This window comes from Cetorhinus maximus, chromosome 11 (genome assembly GCF_964194155.1).
Source record: "Cetorhinus maximus chromosome 11, sCetMax3.hap1.1, whole genome shotgun sequence".
NCBI lineage: Eukaryota > Metazoa > Chordata > Chondrichthyes > Lamniformes > Cetorhinidae > Cetorhinus > Cetorhinus maximus.
Genome location: NC_135889.1, coordinates 123,963,410 through 123,987,342, shown reverse-complemented (window position 1 = coordinate 123,987,342; position 23,933 = coordinate 123,963,410). Strand labels below are relative to the sequence as shown.

The 23,933-nt window shown below is 50.0% G+C and overlaps 1 protein-coding gene across 1 annotated transcript in view; it reads left to right on the top strand.

The window, feature by feature from the left end:
• LOC144686228 (sterol 26-hydroxylase, mitochondrial-like) overlaps positions 1-19,058 on the top strand; it is a 29,107-nt gene extending 10,049 nt beyond the window's left edge. Inside the window, exons 5-9 of the mRNA XM_078551319.1 lie at positions 3,938-4,101; positions 10,672-10,838; positions 14,251-14,329; positions 17,369-17,572; positions 18,942-19,058. Coding sequence (XP_078407445.1) covers positions 3,938-4,101; positions 10,672-10,838; positions 14,251-14,329; positions 17,369-17,572; positions 18,942-19,058 — 731 coding nt within the window. The remainder of the gene's footprint in view (positions 1-3,937; positions 4,102-10,671; positions 10,839-14,250; positions 14,330-17,368; positions 17,573-18,941) is intronic.
• The last annotated feature ends 4,875 nt before the right edge of the window (positions 19,059-23,933 follow it).

Here is a 23,933-nt window from a genome sequence, read left to right as displayed (position 1 = left end):
TCAAACTCTGGCCTCTTGCACATTCCCGATTTTAATCGCTTCACCATTGGCAGCTCTGGAATTCCCTCTCTAAACCTCTCCGCCCCTCTCTCCTGTTTTAAACCTATCTCTTTGACTAAGCTTTGGGTCACCTGTCCTAATATCTGAATATGTTGTCTTGGGAGTGTTTATGTTTTGTTAAAGGTGCTAGGCAAGTGCAAGATTGTGTTACTGCCGTTGTACCTGAAGGCAGGTCTCAGCTAGGACAGGTTTTATTGGTTATTTTGGATTGATGGTAGGCTGGCCCTTGGCCTCTCCTATCATCCAATTAGAGAGCAGGAATGGTAGCCCCTATACCCCCACCGCTCTGGTACTGACCCACCACGTTTCCGCCCCCCTCTCCACCATCCTCCACATCGAAAGGCACAGCAACAAGCAGGGGTAAGTGGGAGAAACCTGCGGCAACTGGAGGTCTCACTGGCACCTCACCCGAGTGGCCACCCTTATTGCTCGAACCCTAACAGTGAGTACCAGCTGTCTGACTGCAAGAGGCATCACAAAAAAAGCCAACCCTGTCCTTCCTTGACATCCTTTCAGTCCGTCCTGATGGGGGACGAAGGTGTCGAGAGATTGGACATCCATGACAAGGAGGAGATGGTTAGGGCCCCGGCAACTGGAGACTGTTGAAGCAACGGAAGACATCAGGAGAATCACGGGTCTGGAGGGAAGAGACTGGACAAGGGGAGAAAAATTAGATAGAGATAGGAATAAATCAGTTCAGTGGGGCAGGAATAGGCTAAAACAAACCCTTTCCCAATTATACGCTCATTCTGCAAGTTTAGCCATGGGGAGAATTTTCCCCAAGTCGGGCGGGCTGAATGGGAGCAGGCAGACGGGGTCCTGATCACCATTCGCGATCATGTCTGCGCTGCCATTTTATGCGGACGGGCCAATTAGGGGCCGCCCAGTGTACTTCACGACTCCCGTGCATATCGGGAATGGGCGGGAGGCAGCGGGCGGGCTCAGAGCACCAGGTCCAAGGGTGACCCAGCAGCCTGTATAAAGGAAGGCCTGGCAGCCTAGGAAAGACTGCTCACAATGGCTGGGCGAAGGGCTCTGCAGAGGGGCAATGGAGGTGACGCAAGTCTGGAGGGTAGGCCAGCGGGGCAGTCCAGGCCGGAGGGTAGGCCAGTGGGGCAGACCAGGCCGGAGGGTAGGTCAGCGGGGCAGGTCAGGCCGGAGGGTAGGTCAGCGGGGCAGGTCAGGCCGGAGGGTAGGTCAGCGGGGCAGGTCAGGCCGGAGGGTAGGCCAGACCAGGCCGGAGGGTAGGCCAGTGGGGCAGACCAGGCCGGAGGGTAGGTCAGCGGGGCAGGTCAGGCCGGAGGGTAGGCCAGCGGGGCAGACCAGGCCGGAGGGTAGGCCAGCGGGGCAGGTCAGGCCGGAGGGTAGGCCAGACCAGGCCGGAGGGTAGGCCAGACCAGGCCGGAGGGCAGGCCCAGTTGACCATCCTTACAGCTTTTGAGCAGCAGGCCATAGACCTTGTGAGGCACTATGCCCCCAGGTCCACCAGTGGCAGTGAGGCTGGGGTGCCACGGGGAGGTGTGTTTGGTGAGCAGTCAGGTCACCATATGTGTCACAGGAGCCATGGCACTGCTGAATGCTCCGTGATTGAAGTTAGCAACATAGGTTTACTCTTGATTATGGAAGGATGAGTGCATAATGATCTGGGGGAGTGGCATGCAAGTTGACATTGTCTGCACTGTAACTAATCATAGGTCCTTTTTCTTCCTTTCAGCATCATCGGAGCAGGGCCGGGAGGAGGAGACAGAGGGCCCACTTCTGACCCCTGAAGCCCCCAAGCAAATGCACTCTTCAGCGTCATCACCTCAGCCAGGCAGGCACCAGCGCAGATACTAGCACCTCGGTGGGAATTAAATCTTCGGCTAGTGTCCCGGGTACAGTGGTGAGGGCACTTCACACTTGCTTGAGGTGCGGGCAGAGACAGAGAGTGCCCAGGGCACCGGCAGTCGGAGGACTGCTGGGGACCAGGTACTTGCTCGGTCGGTGGTTGATGATGTGCCTCTGGAGTATGCAGAGCAATCTGGTGAAGATACATGAGGCTATGTGTGACATGATGCCCATGCTGGAGGAGTCCACGCGGAGCATCACCGATGCAATAAGCCTCATGGCTGAGCGCCATGCTTCATCCATGGAAAGAGTGGCGACTCTCGTGGAGAGGCACCTCCAGGAGAACAATCAGGGCCTTCTGGGGTTGCTCTCGGACCTGCAAGACCTCACAACAGCATTGGCCACTGCTGGTCAGTGCCAGTGTGGGAGAAGGCCTGGGCACTAAGTATCCCAGCTCGGTGCCCATCCAACTCCCATGAGCAGGGAGGTCCGAAGCGATCTCACGTCGGCGCAGCAGCTGCTTGTCGTCTCTGCGGGCTCCTCTCAGGGCGCTCCGGATGAGGGCAGTAGCTCCTCTGCCCCTCTGCCAGTAACTGTGGAATCCCATGAGGCTGCAGCGACTGTGGGGGAAGCCAGCCGCTCCCCCCCAGGCAGGGCCAACAAATGCTCCGTGGGCCAGAGGACATCCGCCAAGGTCATCGAGGCCAACAGGATAGCACAGTGATCAGGCTATCTCAGATGCCAGTGCCAGCGAGAGGTCAGCACCTAGACATAGCACCAGTAAGCGTAAATTTAAGGCACCTTAGGCACACCATGGGTTTCTCAACAGTGCTTTTATGTTGGCCCATAGTAATTAGTTGAAGACTTGGTGTGATGTCCAACACTGTTTTCGTTTTGCTTTATGAATTTACTTTTGTTCACTCAATAAATTTTGACATGTTGCCATGACTCAGGGTGATTCCTTACTTCTGCATGTATATGGGAAGCCGTGATGTTATGAGTGAGTTGTTTGACATTGAGCTTTATTGACAAGGCCCTTAGTTAATGTTATTATCCAGGCTGATTTAGCGCTCAGGTATCAAGTGTGGGAGGGGAGCGGGATGAGGTTTCCTGAAGCTTTTACAAATTAAATAAAAGGTTTCTTTGAAAAATAAAAACACCTCCCATCTCTTGTGACACAGTCACACGAGGGGACATGTTTCATTGAATTTTTAATGCTTTTAGTTATTTTTTTTTTAACAATCTCCCTGAGTCGGCCCTGAGCTCAGCGCTACCGCTCGCGGTCCACGCAGGGCAGGCCTTACTTGGCCGAGGCTGACCCGCCGAGCCTGTCTGACCAGCGAGGGAAACCTTCAGGCCCATGTCTCTGTGATGGTGATTAGATCTAACCTGGTTATCTCTGTTTGTGCCATTATTGCTGATGCTCCATGCATTCAGATAAAGTGACTTCAATATTATTTTTTTGACTACTATTCCCCCCCTGGACCTTACTCTCTGATGCTCTATTACCCTTAAACTGTCTGTCCCTTCCAATCCTGCTCATCTTGCCTTTACCCACATCGATGTACTTTTCCATTGCCTCAACTTTTATCTTTGGTTTTCTAAATTTCCCTTCACCCAAACCCTCCTTCTCCTCTTGTCAGTTTAAAGCCATTTTTCCCTACTCTGATCATATCTGCTGGTGCATTCTATGTTTGTAACACTCTGTCCCTTCCTGTCCCACTCTGGTCACCCCATATCGCTACCAGGCACTATTGCCTTGTCTGTTTTCTTTAACTTTCCAAACGTCCCCTCACATGAACCCTCCCCCTGCACTATTTACTTTAAAGCCCTCTTTACTGACCTAGTTATATGATTCGCCAAGACACTAGTCCCATTCCATGTTAATTGGCACCATTGATCCCTTCCAACAAACACAGTTTTATTGCGTATCATCATGTTTCAATGTCTGATGTGAGTTGACAGACGTACAGCCAGTGATTGAAGTGACCTGTGGAGCTCGTCAAGTGCTGACAGTTCTGATCTTCTCTCTTCCCTTTTTTCTCTGTAGCCATAAAGGCCGTGGACAAGAAGTTGGCCCAGATTAAAGATCTCCTAAACACAGGGCAATCGGTGGAGGGTCAGTATCTGACCTACCTATTGGCCAGTGGAAAGATGACCCAGTCAGAGATGTACAGCAGCATCACTGAGCTCTTGTTGGGTGGAGTGGATACGGTCAGTGTAAACACCCAACTGATAACAATGTTTCGGACTGCTTTGGGAATGGCCTTTATTGCAAGGGGGTTGGAGTATAAAATTGGAAATCTTGCTACAGGACATTGGTGAGACTGCAACTGGAATACTGTGTACAGTTTTGGTCTCCTTACTTAAGGATATACTTGCATTGGAAGCAGTTCAGAGAAAGTTCACTGGGCTGATTCCTGGGATGAAGGGTTTGGTCTTATGAGGAAAGGTTGAGCAGGTTGGGCCTGTACTCATTGGGAGTTCAGAAGAATGAAGTGCGATCTTATTGAAACATATAAGATTCTGAGGGTGTTTGACAGGGTAGATGCTGAGAGGGTGTTTCCTCTCATGGGGGAATCTAGAACTACGGGCACAGAAAATGGGTTTCCCGTTTAAGATGGAGATGAGGAGGAATTCCTTCTCTCAGAGGGTCATTAGTCTGTGGAATTCTCTTCCCCAGGGAGCAGTGGAGGCTGGGTCATTGAATATATTCAAGGTTAAGTTAGACAGATTTTCGATTGACAAGGGAGTCAAGGGTTATGGGGGAAAGAGACAGGAAAGTGGAGCTAAGGTCACAATCAGATCAGCCATGATCTTATTGAATGGCGGAACAGGCTCGAGGGGCCGAATGGCCTCCTCCTGCTCCTATTTCTTATCGACTTATGATTTTATGGATCAGTGTATTAGAATTAGTAATTCTTTTGTATGTTATATTTGTATAGCAAGTCTAAGTGCTGAGCTGCTGAAATCACTGTTGGCTTTTTAATCTGGTGATTTAGATTCTCGGTGTCCAGCTTTTAAATAAGTTGTGCACTGCTCTGTAAGATTTGCACTCAGCAGCCCTGTTGTTTTCTGCTAAAGTTAAAATTTTAATCCGATTAGAGTTAAAGTTAGTTCCATTTGTGTGTCTTGTCTATGTTTAAATTCTACCAGTGCTCGTTAAGTCTATTTCACCTCCAAATGCAAACGTGAGGTGTTAGATTGAACCTGGCCGAATACACTAATACTTTATAATTCCGATCCTTATCATCATTGTTCTATAAAGGGCTAGGAAGGTCTTGGTAAGCACTTTTATTTTTAAGAAGAAAAATTACAAACGTGTCAAATAGCCCTTTAATTTTAATAGAATGTCTTTTTGTCAGCAAGGAGACCCTCAAGTTTGATCTATTTTCTTGTTAAGCCTCTCTGATGATGCCACTGGCTTTGAGTGTTTCTCTGGATCAAGCAGCAGTTCCACTGTGAGCAACGGGGGGCTGAATCTTTAGACTTTATATTCCCTGTCTATAATGAGGTTTCCAAAGGTATCTCTGCTCCAGAAACAGTTGGCAGGTTAGCCTGAATTCATAGGCCTGTGTTTAATATGGAGCCACTTCAGGGAACAGGGGGCTGGATTGTGTCAAGGTGCCAGAAGCCCCCAGCGATGGGCTGGAAAGTCAAGGGGCAACCCCTCCTCTGTTGTTTGGGGGACCTTCAGCAGCATTTCAGGCCCATCTTGTAAATAATGAGCTATCATTGGATTCCTGGCCCTTTAAGGGATGAGAACCTGCCTCCAAGTACTGCCGGGGGCGGGGGTCTATCAAACCGGTGGCCACTGCTGGGGGTCTATCAAACCCTCACGAGTGACACGGTGATAGATGCTGCCCTCGGAACAAGTTAGAGTGAGTCGGGCATTTCCAGGGCCAGTCAGGCACGCCTCAACAAAGGGTAAGCTGTGGGTTGATGAGGGCAGGGGGCATTGCTGCAGTAGCAACTATTGCCAGTGGGGAGGGGGCCCTCCATCACAGAATCACAGTGCAAAAGAGGCCCTTTGGCCCATCCAGTCTGCACCGACACGTGAGAAACACTTCCATGGGCAACAATGGGTAAAATGGCAGCAGCAGCTGTAGGAAGAAGCTCTGAATTGGCCACTTATGTGGCGTAGTCAGCCTGTGGGCTGGAGGACTATCCTCCACCTTCCCTGCTGCTGGCAAAACACCGTGAGGATGGGAAGACGATGAACACTCCAGCTCTGCCCATCCTCCTGATCGTTTGGTCCCTCGCGCCTCCTATCCCCACCCCTTAGATACCACAAAGTTCCGCCTAGTGATGTCACCATTGTGTCACAGGAGTGGTGGGGATGTGAACGTTGGTGTGAGTATAAAGGACACAATATTCTATATCATTAGTATCTTGTGGATTGCAGACGTGGGGATACCAGCGAGGATCACCTTGAAGGAGGTCACTGGCAAGATGTTATTGCCATGAATTAGGATTTCAACAACAGATGAGGCAAATGGAGGTTATGTTTTGGAGGTGACCTTGATGGATTGAATGTAAGGGTGAAAGCTGAGGGCCAAGTAGTGGTGAAGTCGAATTTCACTTGATATATATCTATAAATATATATACAATGCAATCGGTGTGTACTTAATCACAGTGTGTAACTAATAATTGGTGCTAATCAAATTAGTATTTATTCTGTAGCTAACGCTCTGATCTAACCTGATGAATTTTAAATGGCCTGGATTTTGTGATAAATGTAGCAATAAGGCTACCCACACTCGTCGTTACTGAGGAATAAATTGGACAGCAATTTCGACATCTGCGCGTGTGTGGTTAAACAGGGAAACCAGGAAATTATTGTCAAAGTGACCCTGCTCCTCAGCAACTTTGCAGTGATAGTATCTTTCTGAGAGACACACCAATTAAAGACGTCAATTGTGTGAAGTTGTGTTGTTTACCCACTAGTTCCCAAATAAACATGCCAGAAAAGGGTAGGGCTTGTCCATTCGAGTGTAAGTGAATTTTTAATGGTATGGTAAGTCTCGATTACTATCAAACTTCTTGGAGTTTTCCCACACTCAAAACATTTTAACCAACTCTGTGCGATATAAAGTATGTGAGAAATTCAGGAGAAATTTAGCAGGTACAAGTCGAGCAAATCAGCAGAGGCATTAGTGGAGTACAGAAAGTGCAGGGTGGAGCTTAAGAAAGCAATTAGGAGAGCAAAGAGGGGATATGAGAAAGCTCTGGCTGGTAAAAGTAGGAAAAATCCCAAGATATTCTATAAGTATATCAATGGGAAGAGGATAACCAGGGAAAGAGTAGGGCCCATTAGGGACCAAGGGGGGCAATCTATGGGTGGAGCCAGAGGACATCGCTAGAGTGTTGAATGAATACTTCACGTCCGTCTTCACCCAAGAGAATGAGGATGAAGGTATCAATTTCGGGGAGAGAGACTGCAAGGTTCTTAAGCAAATTGATATAGGGAGTGATAAGGTATCGGAGGTGTTGGCAGGCTTAAAAGTGGACAAATCTCCAGGTCTGGATGATTTGGGTCCCAGACTGCTGAGGGAGGCTAGGGAGGAAATCGCAGGGGCTCTGACCCAAATTTTTAATTCTTCTCTGGCCACGGGGAGGTGCCAGAGGACTGGAGAACAGCTAATGTGGTTCCGCTATTTAAGAAGGGTTGTAGAGATAAGCCAGGGAACTACAGACCAGTGAGTCTCACATCAGTGGTAGGGAAACTATTGGAGAAAATTCTGAAGGAGAGAATCTATCTCCACTTGGAGAGGCAAGGTTTGATCAAGGATAGTCAGCATGGCTTTGTCAGAGGGAGGTCATGCCTAACAAATTTGATTGAATTTTTTGAGGAGGTGACCAGGTGTGTAGATGAGGGTAGTGTAGTCGATGTAGTTTATATGGATTTCAGCAAAGCCTTTGACAAGGTCCCACGTGGGAGACTTATAAAGAAGGCAAATGCATATGGAATACGGGGTAATTTGATAAGGTGGATTCAAAATTGGCTTAGTTGTAGGAGACAGAGGGTGATGACAGAAGGCTGCTTTAGTGACTGGAAGCCAGTGTCCAGTGGCATACCACAGGGATCTGTGCTGGGTCCCCTATTATTTGTCATGTATTTAAATGACATAGATGACTATGTGGGGGGTAGGATTTGTAATTTTGTGGATGACACAAAGATTGGTTAGGTGGTTAACAGTGAGGTTGAGTGTATTGGGCTATAGGAAGATATAGACGGGATGGTCAAATGGGCAGATAAGTGGCAGATGGAATTTAACCCTGAAAAGTGTGAGGTGATACACTTTGGAAGAAGTAATTTGACAAGGAAGTATTCAATGAATGGCATGACACTAGGAAGTTCTGAGGAACAAAGGGACCTTGGCATGCATGTCCATAGGTCTCTGAAGGCAGAGGGGCATGTTAGTGGGGGGTGAAGAAGGCATATGGGACACTTGACTTTATCAATCGAGGCATAGATTACAAAAGTAGGGAGATCATGTTGGAGTTGTATAGAACCTTGGTGAGGCCACAGCTGGAGTACTGTGTGCAGTTCTGGTCGCCACATTATAGGAAGGATGTGATTGCACTGGAGGGGATGCAGAGGAGATTCACCAGGATGTTGCCTGGGATGAAACATTTAAGTTATGAAGAGAGGTTGGATAGACTTGGGTTGTTTTCGTTGGAGCAGAGAAGACTGAGGGGCGATCTGATCACGGTGTACAAGATTATGAGGGGCGTGGACAGGGTGAATAGGAAGCAGCTGTTCCCCTTAGTTGAAGGGTCACTCACGAGGGGACACAAGTTCAAGGTGAGGGGCAGGAAGTTTAGGGGGGATGTGAGGAAAAACTTTTTTACCCAGAGGGTGGTGACGGTCTGGAATGCGCTGCCTGGGAGGGTGTTGGAGGCGGGTTGCCTCACATCCTTTAAAAAGTACCTGGATGAGCACTTGGCACGTCATAACATTCAAGGCTATGGGCCAAGTGCTGGTAAATGGGATTAAGTAGGTAGGTCAGGTGTTTCTCATGTGTCAATGGGCCGAAAGGCCTCTTCTGCAGTGTGTGATTCTGTGAATCTGTAATAGGGTAGGATGTGGGAATGGGTTAGTGAATGGGATCCTCCAAGATCTCTGCATTTCTCCAATTCTGGCCTCTTGAGAGCATCCCCAATTTTAATTGCTCCACCATTGGTGCCGTGCCTACAGCTGCCTGGTCCCTAAATTCCCTCCCTAATTCTCTCTGCCTCTCTCCTCCTTTACAATACTATTTAAAACCTATCTCTTTGCTATATGTTCTAATGTCTCCTTATCTGGTTTAGTGTGAAATCTTGTTTGCTAACACTCTGCTGAAGCACTCTGGGTTTTTTTTACTATGTGAAAGTCAGTTTAACCTCAGCGGTGGGGAAACTTTTAGAAACGATAATTCGTGACAAAATCAACAGTCACTTGGAGAAATGCGGGTTAATTAAGGAAAGCCAGCACAGATTTGTTAAGGGCAAATTGTGTTTAACGAGCTTGCTTGAGTTTTTCTGTGAGGTAACAGAGAGGGTTGATGAGGGTAATGCTGTTGATGTGGTGTATATGGACTTCCAAAAGGGGTTTGATGCTACACAACAGATTTGTGAGCAAAGTTAGAGCTCATGGAATAAAAGGCACGGTAGCAACATGAATATGAAATTGGCTGAGTGACAGGAGAGAGACACTAGTGCTGAACTGTTGTTTCTTGGGTTGGAGGAAGGTTTATACTGGGGTTCCCCAGGGATCCGTGTTAGGACCCCTGCTTTTCCTGACATATATTAAGGAAGCAGACTTTGGTGTACAGGGCACAATTTCAAAACTTGTGCTTGACACAGCTTGGAATTATTGTGAACTGTGAGAAGAATAGTGTTAAACTTCAAAAGAACATAGGTGGAATGGGCAGACAAATGGCAGATGAAGGTTAATGCAGTGTGATGTATCTATTTGGTGGGAAGAATGGGGAGAGGCAATATGAAAAAAAGGGTAGAATTCTGCAATATTTGCACACGTGATTGAAGGTGACAGGGCAGGTTGAGAGAGCAGTTAGAAAAGCCCGCAGTATCCTGGGCTTTATTAATAGGGACATAGAGCACAAAAGCAAGGAAGTTATGATAAACCTTTGTACAACACTGGTTTGGCCTCAACCGGAGTATTGAGTCCAGTTCTGGGCGCTGCACTTTAGGAAGGATGTGAAGCATTAGAGAAGGTGCAGAAAAGATTCATGAGAATGGTTCCAGGGTTGAGGAACTTCAGTTAAGTAGATAGGTTGGAGAAGTTGGGACTGTTTTCCTTGGAGAAGAAAAGGCTGAGAGCAGGTTTGATAGAGGTGCAAAATCATGAGGGGTCTGGACAGAGATGCAGAAACTGTTCCCAGAGGGCACAGGTTTAAGGTGGCTGGCAAACAGAGCAATGGCGACACAAGGAGAATCTTTTCCATGCAGCAAGTGGCTAGGGTCTGGAATGTACTACCTGAGTGGGTAGTGGAGGCACAAAAGGGAATTGGATCATTATCTTAAGAAGAAAATTTTGCAGGGTTACAGGGAAAAAGCTGGGAGTGAGAGTAGGTGAGTTGCTCTTATTGAGAGCCAGCATGGACACATTGGGCCAAATGACCTCCTTTGTGCTGTAACCATTCAATGATTTTATAAAGGCGCTTTATAAATAAAAGCTGCTGTAATGCAAAATGGTTGCTTCCTGTTTATTCATTTACTGCCGCCTCTCAGACTCTGCCGTGTGCATTCGCTGGGATTGAAGTGTTTTTATATTGCAGACTGCAAACACCTTGTCCTGGGCCCTGTACTCCCTGGCCAAAGACCCAGAACTTCAAGACTCTGTCTTCAGGGAGATATGCAGCATCAGTCCCGCAGAAGAGATACCAACAGCCCAGGAACTCTGCAAAATGCCTCTGCTGAGGGCAATCATCAAAGAGACACTGAGGTGAATGGAAAACCTGCAGAGATGTAATAGAGGGAGGGACGGTGGGTTACACAGTAAATGAAGGGGTTATTAGCAGGGTTCAGCTTTGTTCAAAAGGGTCTTAAACGAGGACAGAGAGGTGGAGAGGCGAAGAAATTTAGGGAGGGAATTGCAGAACTTAGGGCCTAGACTGAATGGTATGGTGAAGGAAATGGGGGATTGACAAGAGGCCAGGCTTGAAAAGATGCAGAAAATTCAGAGGGGTGAGGTTACAGAGGTCAGGAGCGATGAGAACATGGAGGGATTTAAATACACGGATGAGAAATACAGGGATGACACTTGTGGGGCGCGAATGTTACTTGCCACTTGTCAGCCCAAGCCTGGATATTGTCCAGGTCTTGCTGCATTTGGACATGGACTGTTTCAGTATCTGAGGAGTGGTGAATGATGTTGAACATTGTGCAATCATCAGTGAACATCCCCACTTCTGACCTTATGATGGAAGGAAGGTCATTGATGAAGCTGCTGAAGATAGTTGGGCCGAGGACACTACCCTGAGGAACTCTTGCAGTGACGTCCTGGAGCTGAGATGACTGACCTCCAACAACCACAACCATCTTCCTTTGTGCTAGGTATGACTCCAACCAGCGGAGAGTTTTCCCTGATTCCCATTGACTCCAGTTTTGCTAGGGCTCCTTGATGCCACACTCGGTCAAATGCTGCCTTGATGTCAAGGGTAGTCACTCCACCTTAGGAGTGGGAGTTCCAGTATTTTGACCCGGCAACAGTGAAAGAACAGTGATATATTTCCATGGTGAGTGACTTGGAGGGGAACTTGCAGGTGCTGGTGTTCCCATGCATCTGCTGCCCTTTTGTCTTTCTAGGTGGTAGAGATTGCAGATTTGGAAGATGCTGTCGAAGGAGCCTTGGTGAGTCGCTGCAGTGCATCTTGTAGATGGTACACACTGCTGCTACTGTGCATTGGTGGTAGAGGGAGTGGATGTTTAAGGTAGTGGATGTGGTGCCAATCAAGTGGGCTGCTTTGTCCTGGACGGTGTCAAGCTTCTTGAGTGTTGTGGGAGCTGCCCTCGTCCAGGCAAGTGGGGAGTATTCCATCACACTCCTGACTTGTGCCCTGTAGATGGTGGACAGGCTTTGGGGAGTCAGGAGGTGAGCTACTCACCACAGAATTCTCAGTCTCTGACCTACTCTTGTAGTATTTAAATGCTGGTCCAGTTAAGTTTCTGGTCAATGCTAATCCCAGGATGTAGATGGTGGGGAACTCAGCAATCATAATGCTATTGAATGTCAACGGAAGATTTTTAAGATTCTCATGTTGGGAGATGATCATTGTCTGGCACTTGTGTGGTGTGAATGTTACTTGTGATTTATCAGCCCAAGCCTGGATATTGTCCAGGTCTTGCTACATTTAGACATGAACCTGCTCTAGGAGGTTTAGCTCAGTTGGTTGGATTGCCGGTTTGAGATGTAAAGTGACACCAACAGCGCGGGTTCAATTCCTGTACCAGCTGAGGTCATCCATGAAGGCCCTGCCTTCTCAACCTCGTCCCTCACCTGTGTGGTGACCCTCAGATTAAACTCACCACCAGTCGTCTCTCTCTGAGAGAGCAACCTCTGGGACTACAGTGAATTTTGCTTCAGTATCTGAGGAGTCGCGAACGGTGCTGAACATTGTACAATCATCAGCGAACATCCCCATTTCTGACCTTATGATGGAGGGAAGGTCATTGATGAAGCAGCTGAAGATGGTTGGGCCTAGGACACTACCCTGAGGAACTCCTGCAGTGATGTCCTGGAACTGAGATGATTGACTTCCAACAACCACAATCATCAGTTAATTTATTATTTTCATAGAATCAGCTCCTTCCTGTCCCAGGACTGGTGCCAATGTCATACGAAAACATGAATTAGGAGCAGGAGTAGGCCATTCGGCCCCTCAAGCCTGCTCTGACATTCAATAAGATCGTGGCTGATCTGAATGTAACCCCACATTCCTGCCAAGATATAGAATCCCTCTTTCCTCACCCCAATCCTTTAGTCACAGGTTTACTTTTCTAGTCTGTTTGCTCCTGTGCCAATTTGCACATGGTGCAGATAAATAATCCTGATTATTACCCTGGGGGCCCTTTCATTACTATAGTGTCCGCACTTCAAAGGTACAACTTTGGCTGTAAAGATCTTTGGGATGTCCTGAGGTTGTGAAAGGTGCTTTTTAAATGTAAGTGTTATTCATTAAATTTAGCTCTCAGCTCTGGATAGCTCCCTTAGCAGGGTCTTATCCCAGTTAGTCCCAGATTCCAGAGATGTGGGGCTTGTCTTGTGAGGAGAGATTGAGCAGTTTAGGCCTATACTCACTAGAGTTTAGAAGGATGAGAGGAGATCTAATTGAGGTATATAAGGTGCTAAAGGGGATATAAAGTAGACGTGGAGTGGATGTTTCCCCTTGTGGGGCATTCTAGAACGAGAGGCCCTGTTTTTAGACTAAGGGGTGGTAGATTTAAATCAGAGATGAGGAGGAATTACTTTTCTCAAAGGGTCGTGAATCTGTGGAATTCACTACCTCAGAGTGCAGTGGATGCCGGGACGCTGAATAAATTTAAGGAGGAGATAGACAGATTTTTAATTAGTAACAGGGTTGAGAGGTTATGGGGAGAGGGCGGGAAATCGGAGTTGAGGCCGAAATGAGATCAGCCATGTTCGTAATGAATGGCGGGGCAGGCTCGAGGGGCTGAATTGCCTACTCCTGCTCCTAGTTCTAATGTCCCTATGTTTTGATCCTGATATGTACCACACCAACAAGGATCTTGCTTCTTCCTTCCATCTCCCTTCCAGCTGTTCCAAGTTATCCTTGGGCCTGGCACCTTTGAGGCTTCTATTGGTGACTGCAGAGGATGCCATCTGACTTCACCCCACTCCATTATTGAACCACGCATAACTACCACATTTATAGTCTCCTTGACCCCCTTCAGACTGCCTTCTGTACCACAATGCCACGGTTAACATTGCGCTAGTCCTTCCTACAGTCTTCCCATTTACCCTCAGACAGCAAATGCATCGAACCTGTTTGGGAGGGTTAATGTTTGTGGGGTCTCCTGCACCACCTCCTCAAGGATCCATCTGTCCTCCCGATGGATAGTTCTTCTCCAGCACCCGTGGACCCTCCTGCTTCTGAGCTGTGACCGACTGAAGAGAAAACGATCCAGAAATTCCTCCTCCTCCCGAATATAATTTACTGCTCATCTCTGAGTCACATTTCAGCTCAGTGATTGGCGATAAGGAAGGTGGAGGGGGGCAGGACAAGGGAAGGGGGTGTATAGGGTGGCCAAGGGGATAGGGTAGAGGGTGAGTGGACTGAGTTTGTCAGTTGAAACACATGAACAGGATGGTCAGATTTCCTTGTTTTAACCCTCAGGATGTACCCAGTTATTCCCAGTGGTTTTCGCACATTGGACAGAGACATTGTGTTGGGAGGTTACAATATTCCACGAGGGGTAAGCAACTCTCCCAAAGAACAACTGAAGCAAAAGGACAGTTCAACATAATATATACATAAGCCTGACAGCAACTCAGCGCTCACACCGAGGGTGACACAGCCCAGCGCTCACACCGAGAGTGACACAGCCCAGCGCTCACACCGAGAGTGACACAGCCCAGCGCTCACACCGAGAGTGACACAGCCCAGCGCTCACACCGAGAGTGACACAGCCCAGCGCTCACACCGAGAGTGACACAGCCCAGCGCTCACACCGAGTGACACAGCCCAGCGCTCACACCAGGAGTGACAAAGCCCAGCGCTCACATCGAGAGTGACACAGCCCAGCGCTCAAACCGAGAGTGACACAGCCCAGCGCTCACACCGAGAGTGACAGAGCCCAGCGCTCACACCGAGAGTGACACAGCCCAGCGCTCACACCGAGAGTGACACAGCCCAGCGCTCACACAGAGAGTGACACAGCCCAGTGCTCACACCGAGAGCGACACAGCCCAGCGCTCACACCGAGAGTGACACAGCTCAGCGCTCACACCGAGAGTGACACAGCCCAGCGCTCACACCGAGAGTGACACAGCCCAGCGCTCACACCGAGAGTGACACAGCCCAGCGCTCACACCGAGAGTGACACAGCCCAGCGCTCACACAGAGAGTGACACAGCCCAGCGCTCACACCGAGAGTGACACAGCCCAGCCCTCACACAGAGAGTGACACAGCCCAGCGCTCACACCGAGAGTGACACAGCCCAACGCTCACACCGAGAGTGACACAGCCCAGCGCTCACAGAGTGACACAGCCCAGCGCTCACACAGAGGGTGACACAGCCCAGTGCTCACACCGAGAGTGACACAGCCCAGCACTCACACCGACAGTGACACAGCCCAGAGCTCACACAGAGAGTGACACAGCCCAGCGCTCACACAGAGAGTGACACAGCCCAGTGCTCACACCGAGAGTGACACAGCCCAGCGCTCACACCGACAGTGACACAGCCCAGCGCTCACACTGACAGTGACACAGCCCAGCGCTCACACAGAGAGTGACACAGCCCAGTGCTCACACTGAGAGTGACACAGCCCAGCGCTCACACCGAGAGTGACACAGCCCAGCGCTCACACCGAGAGTGACACAGCCCAGCGCTCACACCGAGAGTGTCACAGCCCAGCCCTCACACAGAGAGTGACACAGCCCAGCCCTCACACCGAGAGTGACACAGCCCAGCGCTCACACCGAGAGTGACAGCCCAGCGCTCACACCGAGAGTGACACAGCCCAGCGCTCACACCGAGAGTGACACAGCCCAGCGCTCACACCGAGAGTGATACAGCCCAGCGCTCACACCGAGAGTGACACAGCCCAGCGCTCACACCGAGAGTGACACAGCCCAGCGCTCACACAGAGAGTGACACAGCCCAGCGCTCAAACTGAGTGACACAGCCCAGCCCTCACACAGAGAGTGACACAGCCCAGCGCTCACACAGAGAGTGACACAGCCCAGCGCTCACACTGAGTGACACAGCCCAGCCCTCACACAGAGAGTGACACAGCCCAGCGCTCACACCGAGAGTGACAGAGCCCAGCGCTCACACCGAGAGTGACAGAGCCCAGCGCTCACACAGAGAGTGACACAGCCCAGCGCTCACACCGAGAGTGACACAGCCCAGCGCTCACACAGAGAGTGACACAGCCCAGCGCTCACACTGAGTGACACAGCCCAGCCCTCACACAGATAGTGACACAGCCCAGCGCTCACACCGAGAGTGACAGCCCAGCGCTCACACCGAGAGTGACACAGCCCAGCGCTCACACCGAGAGTGACACAGCCCAGCGCTCACACCGAGAGTGATACAGCCCAGCGCTCACACCGAGAGTGACACAGCCCAGCGCTCACACCGAGAGTGACACAGCCCAGCGCTCACACCGAGAGTGACACAGCCCAGCGCTCACACCGAGAGTGTCACAGCCCAGCCCTCACACAGAGAGTGACACAGCCCAGCCCTCACACCGAGAGTGACACAGCCCAGCGCTCACACCGAGAGTGACAGCCCAGCGCTCACACCGAGAGTGACACAGCCCAGCGCTCACACCGAGAGTGACACAGCCCAGCGCTCACACCGAGAGTGATACAGCCCAGCGCTCACACCGAGAGTGACACAGCCCAGCGCTCACACCGAGAGTGATACAGCCCAGCGCTCACACCGAGAGTGACACAGCCCAGCGCTCACACCGAGAGTGACACAGCCCAGCGCTCACACCGAGAGTGACACAGCCCAGCGCTCACACCGAGAGTGTCACAGCCCAGCCCTCACACAGAGAGTGACACAGCCCAGCCCTCACACCGAGAGTGACACAGCCCAGCGCTCACACCGAGAGTGACAGCCCAGCGCTCACACCGAGAGTGACACAGCCCAGCGCTCACACCGAGAGTGACACAGCCCAGCGCTCACACCGAGAGTGATACAGCCCAGTGCTCACACCGAGAGTGACACAGCCCAGCGCTCACACCGAGAGTGACACAGCCCAGCGCTCACACCGAGAGTGACAGAGCCCAGCGCTCACACCGAGAGTGACAGAGCCCAGCGCTCACACAGAGAGTGACACAGCCCAGCGCTCACACCGAGAGTGACACAGCCCAGCGCTCACACAGAGAGTGACACAGCCCAGCGCTCACACTGAGTGACACAGCCCAGCCCTCACACAGATAGTGACACAGCCCAGCCCTCACACAGAGAGTGACACAGCCCAGCGCTCACACAGAGAGTGACACAGCCCAGCGCTCACACAGAGAGTGACACAGCCCAGGATTAACATCAATTTGACACAATCCTCTCACACTGAGTGTGATGCAGCCCAGCACCGTCACTGTGCTACTCTCAGTGTGTCAGCCAATATAAACAGCAGATAGGGGTGTATAACGAGCTGTGCAGATTCACTGCTGTATGTTATGCAGCATTTCAAACATAATTAGATTGAAAATGATTTGTAATGACTGGTACTGTTTGTGTAACTGTACCATGCAACTCTATTCTCTCTCCTGTAGACACCGCTGGTCTTGTGCCACTACGCGATGTCCCACAATGAACAGGACTTCCCCAGTCCTCTCACGTTTCAACCACATCGCTGGATCCGAGGAGCAGAAAGACTAAAACATCATCCGTTCAGCTCAATACCGTTTGGACATGGTGTCCGGGGCTGCCCGGGGAGAAGGATCGCAGAGTTGGAGGTGCAACTGACGCTAGCCAGAGTAAGTACTGGTGTAGCCAGAGCGTGCGCTGCGGTTAACCAGAGTGAGCCCTGCAGTTAGCCAGAGTGAGCACTGCCGTTAGCCAGAGTGAGTACTGCAGTTAGCCCGAGCAAGCACTGGCTTCAGCCAGAGTGAGCACTGCAGTTAGCCAGAGTGAGCACTGCAGTTAGCTAGAGCGTGCACTGGCTTCAGCCAGAGTGAGCGCTGCAGTTAGCTAGAGCGAGCACTGGCTTCAGCCAGAGCGAGCACTGGCTTCAGCCAGAGCGAGCACTGCAGTTAGCTCGAGCGAGCACTGGCTTCAGCCAGAGTGAGCACTGCAGTTAGCCAGAGTGAGCGCTGCAGTTAGCCAGAGTGAGCACTGCAGTTAGCTAGAGCGAGCACTGCAGTTAGCTCGAGCGAGCACTGGCTTCAGCCAGAGCGAGCACTGCAGTTAGCTTGAGCGAGCACTGGCTTCAGCCAGAGTGAGCACTGCAGTTAGCTAGAGCGAGCACTGCAGTTAGCTCGAGCGTGCACTGGCTTCAGCCAGAGCGAGCACTGGCTTCAACCAGAGTGAGCACTGCAGTTAGCCAGAGTGAGCACTGCAGTTAGCTAGAGCGAGCACTGCAGTCAGCTCGAGCGAACACTGGCTTCAGCCAGAGCGAGCACTGCAGTTAGCCAGAGTGAGCACTGCAGTTAGCCAGAGTGAGCACTGCAGTTAGCCAGAGCGAGCACTGCAGTTAGCTCGAGCGGGCACTGGCTTCAGCCAGAGCGAGCACTGCAGTTAGCTAGAGCGAGCACTGCAGTTAGCTCAAGCGAGCACTGGCTTCAGCCAGAGCGAGCACTGCAGTTAGCTCGAGCAAGCACTGGCTTCAGCCAGAGCGAGCACTGCAGTTAGCTCGAGCGAGCACTGGCTTCAGCCAGAGCGAGCACTGCAGTTAGCTAGAGCTAGCACTGCAGTTAGCTTGAGAGAGCACTGGCTTCAGCAAGAGTGAGCACTGCAGATAGCTAGAGCGAGCACTGCAGTTAGCTCGAGCGAGCACTGGCTTCAGCCAGAGTGAGCACTGCAGTTAGCTTGAGCGAGCACTGGCTTCAGTCAAAGTGAGCACTGCAGTTAGCCAGAGTGAGCACTGCAGTTAGCTCGAGCGAGCACTGGCTTCAGCCAGAGTGAGCACTGCAGTTAGCTCGAGCGATCACTGCAGTTAGCTAGAGTGAGCACTGGCTTTAGCTAACGCCAGTACTTACTCTGGCTAACAGTAGTCCTCACTCTGGCTATTGCTAGTACTTACGCTGGTGAGCACTGGCGTTAGCCAGAGCAAGCACCAGGGTTAACCAGAGAATCCCAGTCATTCCTGCCCTCTCTTCACAGATTTAAATCTCTTTTTGATTACAGTTGCTGAAAGAATTCCAACTAAAGCTGGATCCTGGAACAGAGGAAATTGCAGCAAGGAGCCGGATTGTTCTCATTCCCGAGAAACCCATCAATCTGCAGCTTCTGGACCGCAAGTGAAATTTTAGGAGCAGGAATGAGTGATCAGGCTCAAGTCCTTCACACTCAGTCAGACCTTTCCCGGCCCTGCCTAACTTCTCATCCTCCGTCTCGTTCCATTTCACTCCGTGTCTCTCAACCTGTTGCCCAGTTACACTCTTTACTCAACAGCATTTCCACCAGAACAATTTCACACCTGAAGTCACCGTCTTCTTCCTGACTTATCCATCCCTAACACTGTCCGGCGAGGTTTGAGCCCTGGGGCTGTGAATAGATTTCCTGCAGCCACTGGTCAAATGGACCTCCTCTCGTGCGGTAAAATTCAACATCATTTTCTGACTGAGAGCTCCTGGTAATACACAGGAATGGGCAGGAAACAGCAGCTTGTCCACCATAACCGGGCATTACCCAACTCCGCCGCAGCCAAGGGTAGCTGGCTAAATATATTCATCCTGCTCCAATCTCTCTCCACCCGTAGTCCTGGCATTAGTTGCCTGACGTGTTTATCCTGCAGCAACTCTGCTGCCTTCCCCAGTCAATCAGAACCCAGTGGGATGATACTTAGCTCCCAGTCAAACAGCCATTTCCCCCCAATTTTTATAATGAATGAAGTGTTCAAGGAAAACGAAAGGGACCCACGATTTTGCTGCAACACCCCCCAAAGGTTTATCCCCGAGATCTTCGCTCACTTAGACTAGCCTTCAATTTCCGGATACTTGGCGACGCTATTGCAACTGTGTAATCTCCTGGGAGAGGGGAACATATCAGAGCAGAAACTCATGCCCATGGAATGGGAAAAGGTACATTGTCACAATGTTCTGGCAATAGTACTGAAGACTTGTGCTCCAGAACTTGCCGCGCCCCTAGCCAAGCTGTTCCAGTACGGCTACAACACTGGCATCTACCCGGCTATGTGGAAAATTGCCCAGGCATGTCCTGTACACAAAAAGGACAAATCAAACCCAGCCAATTACCGCCCCATCAGTCTACTCTCCATCATCAGTAAAGTTATGGAAGGGGATCATCAACAGTGCTATTAAGTGGCACTGGCTTAGCAATAACCTGCTCCCTGATGCCCAGTTTGGGTTCCGCCAGGGCCACTCGGCTCCTGACCTCATTACAGCCTTGGTTCAAACATGGACAAAAGAGCTGAACTCCCGAGGTGAGGTGAGAGTGACTACCCTTGACATCAAGGCAGCATTTGACCGAGTATGGCATCAAGGAGCCCGAGCAAACCTGGAGTCAATGGGAACCAGGGGGAAAATTCTCCGCTGGTTGGAGTCATACCTAGCACAAAGGAAGATGGTTGTGGTTGTTGGAGGTCAGTCATCTCAACTCCAGGACATCACTACAAGAGTTCCTCAGGGTAGTGTCCTCGCCCCAACCATCTTCAGCTGCTTCACCAATGACCTTCCTTCCACCATAAGGTTAGAAGTGGGGATGTTCGCTGATGATTGCACAATGTTCAGCACCATTTGCGACTCCTCAGATACTGAAACAGTCTGTGTCCAAATGCAGCAAGACCTGGACAATATCCAGGTTTGGGCTGACAAGTGGCAAGTAACATTCGCGCCACATAAATGTCAGGCAATGACTATCTCCAACAAAAGAGAATCCAACTATCGCCCCTTGATGTTCAATGGCATTACCACCACTGAATCCCCCACTATCAACATCCTGGGTGTTACCATTGACCAGAATCTGAACTGGACTAGCCATATAAACGCTGTGGCTACAAGAGCAAGTCAGAAGCTCGGAATCCTGTGGTGAGTAACTCACCTCCTGACTCTCCAAAGCCTGTCCACCATCTACAAGACACAAGTCAGGAGTGTGATGGAATATTCCTCAGTTGCCTGGATGAGTGCAGCTCCCACAACACTCAAGAAGCTTGACACCGTCCAGGACAAAGCAGCCGCTAGATTGGCACCACCTCCACATTCGCTCCCAGTAGCAGCAGTGTGTACCATCTACAAGATGACACTGCAGGAATTCTCCTTCGACAGCACCTTCCAAACCCACGCCCACTACCATCTAGAAGGACAAGGGCAGCAGATAGATGGATAGATAGATACCTACACCACATGGGCTGCACCAGTTCAAGAAGGCAGCTCACCTCCACCTTCTCAAGGTCAACTAGGGGTGGGCAATAAATACTGACCCAGCCAACGAAGGCCACAAAACGTGAACAAATAACTAAAAAAAAAAAATCCTCTCTGACTTTGATCGAATTCCAGTCCAGGAGATTACAGGGCCCAAGTGCCCTCTATGAAGACACTTACCTTCTGTATGATGGGATCTCTGCTCCAGTCAGGAACTGGTCCAGCACCATCTCAAAGCAATCGAGGATCAGGACCCAGCGCAGCAGACTGCCCAACATTGTGCATTCCAACTCTTCCAGAGTTTAGGTTCAAGTCCAATAAGCCAACCTGGAATCTTGCATTAATAGGGAGACTACCCAAACCTGTTAATTATCTGATAGACCTCCGGCAGGTCACCCTATAAGTCAACATTGCACTGAAGTGAGCAGACTAAGATCCTTGAGTCTGAGTAGCTGAGGTGCTTTGAGCTGGGGATCATTCTTGAATTGTGTAGAACATGATACGGTGGGTTGATGAATAAAGGTGATTTTAAGTCCAATCTGGGATGGTGTGTAACATGAAGAAAAATTTGAAAGTTATTTTATCTCCTGCAGACTCTCCTGGCTAGTCTGCCACCGTGTAGCCTCTTGAGTGCATCCAAAATTCTGCTATCCATACCCTGATTCGCATCATGTTTACCCATCGCCTCTGTGCTCACTGGCTTCCCGGTCTGGCAATGACTTGAGTTTGAAATTCTCATCCTTGTTTTCAAATTCCTCCTTGGCCTCACCCCTCCCTATCTCTGTAATCTCCCCCAATCCCACAGTCGCCGGAGATCTCCGCTCCTCCAATTCTGGCCTCTTGTGCATCCCCCATTTCCTTCACTCCTCCATTGGCGGCCATGCCTTCAGCTGCTGGGGCCCTAAGCTCTAGAATTCTCCACCTAAACCTCTTTAGTGCTTCACCTTATCTAAAGGAATAAACTTTGAATATGTGTGAAACTTTGCTTGTATTGCCTAACCATCATTAACTGAGTTCACATTAGTATAACACCAGGTGTGGAGTCTCACATGCTCAAGTGACCATTTCTTCACCGTGTCAGCCCAGACAGTAATGGTCACAGGTTGTAGAAGGCATTCCACTTCAAAATCACAACGTAAATGGCATGTTGGCCTTCATTGAAAGGCGATTAGAGTACAAGAGTTAAGGAAGTCTTGCTACAATTGTACGGGGCTTTGCTGAGACCACACCTGCAGGATTGTGCGCAGTTTTGGTGGGTCTTAATAAAGGAAGGATATACTTTCCCTAGAAGGAGCACAATGAAGGCTCACTACATTGGTCCTGGGATGAGGGGGCTGTCCTCTGATGCGGCTGGGCAAATTGGGTCTACATTCTCTAGAGTTTAGAAGAATGAGAGGTGATCTTATCGAAACCTACAAGATTCTGAAGGGGGTTTGAGAGGGTGGACGCTTAGAGATTATTTCCCCTGGCTGGGGAATCTAGAACACGGGGGGGGCACAGTCTCAGGATAAGGGGTTCGGCCATTTAGGACTGAGATAAATAAAATATTTCTTCATTCAGAAGGTTGTGAATCTCTGGAGTTCTCTACCACAGAGTTCCCTGGGTGGTCAATCGCTCAGTATATTCAAGACCGATAAAACTGGTCACTAAGGGAATCGAGGGGTTGGGGGGGTGGGGTGTAGTGGAGTTGATGCAGGTCATCCATCATTTTATTGAAAGGCGTGAGGGGGATGCATGGCCTCCTCTAGTCGTATTTCTTATGAGCCTCATCTTGTGCCCAATTCTTAAAATGATTGATTCTTGGAATGTGAATCCACCCTGACACAGAACAGGAATAAGCAGTTGGTATGATTCTTGGAGTGAGCGCAGCACAGATTCATCAGAACGACACCCGGGCTAAAAAGTTAAATTGAGAACAGGTTGTATAGAATCGGCTTGTGTTCCCTGAGTTTAGAAGATTGTGTGGTGATCTAATCGAGGTGTTTACAAGACGATTAAAGGATTTGACAGGGCAGATGGACAGAAACGACTCTGGTTCTGTGGGGCAGGGGGGAGTCCAGAATGAGGGAGGCAGAACCTTATAATTAGGGCCGGGCCATTCATGGGTGATGTCAGGAAGCACTTCTTCACACAAAGGGGAGTGGAAATCTAGAATTCTCTCCCCCCCTCCCCCACCGCCCAAAAAAGCTATTGCGGCTGGAGGTCAATTGAAAATTTCAACATGAAGATTGATAAATTTTTGTTAAGGGTTGAGGAATCAAGGCGGCGGGGGGGGGGTGGTAGATGGAGTTAAGATACAGATCAGCCGTGAGCTAATTGAATGGTGGGACAGGCCTGAGGAGCTGGACATCCTCCTCCTGTCCGTATAAGAGGCGGGAAAAGCAGTGGAAAATTCCTATCAAGGTCTAATCCAGGGGACCAGGACTACTCCAGTTAACCTTGCGCTTGAGTGTTGAGCTGCTCCAGTTGACCCCGAAACTAGGATCTGGGTATGTCAGGAATTTCAGCCAGTCACAGAAATACATGTTCAATCGTCAGCGGGAGACATGGGTCAGTTTTTTCCATCCAGTGGTCACACATTCCACATGCAGAGTATTGCAGCACAGGATCACTTTGCTACTTCCCATTGGTCAGTGATGGGTCACAGAGAACGTTTCACTCCATCCCCAATGTCTGCTAATCATTACTGCCATTTGAGAGCCTGTGGGTCAGTGGGTACAGCTCTCACCTCCGGGTCAGGGATCATGAGTTCAGGCTCCACACCAGGGACTTGAGCATATTACCCAGGAAAGGATAA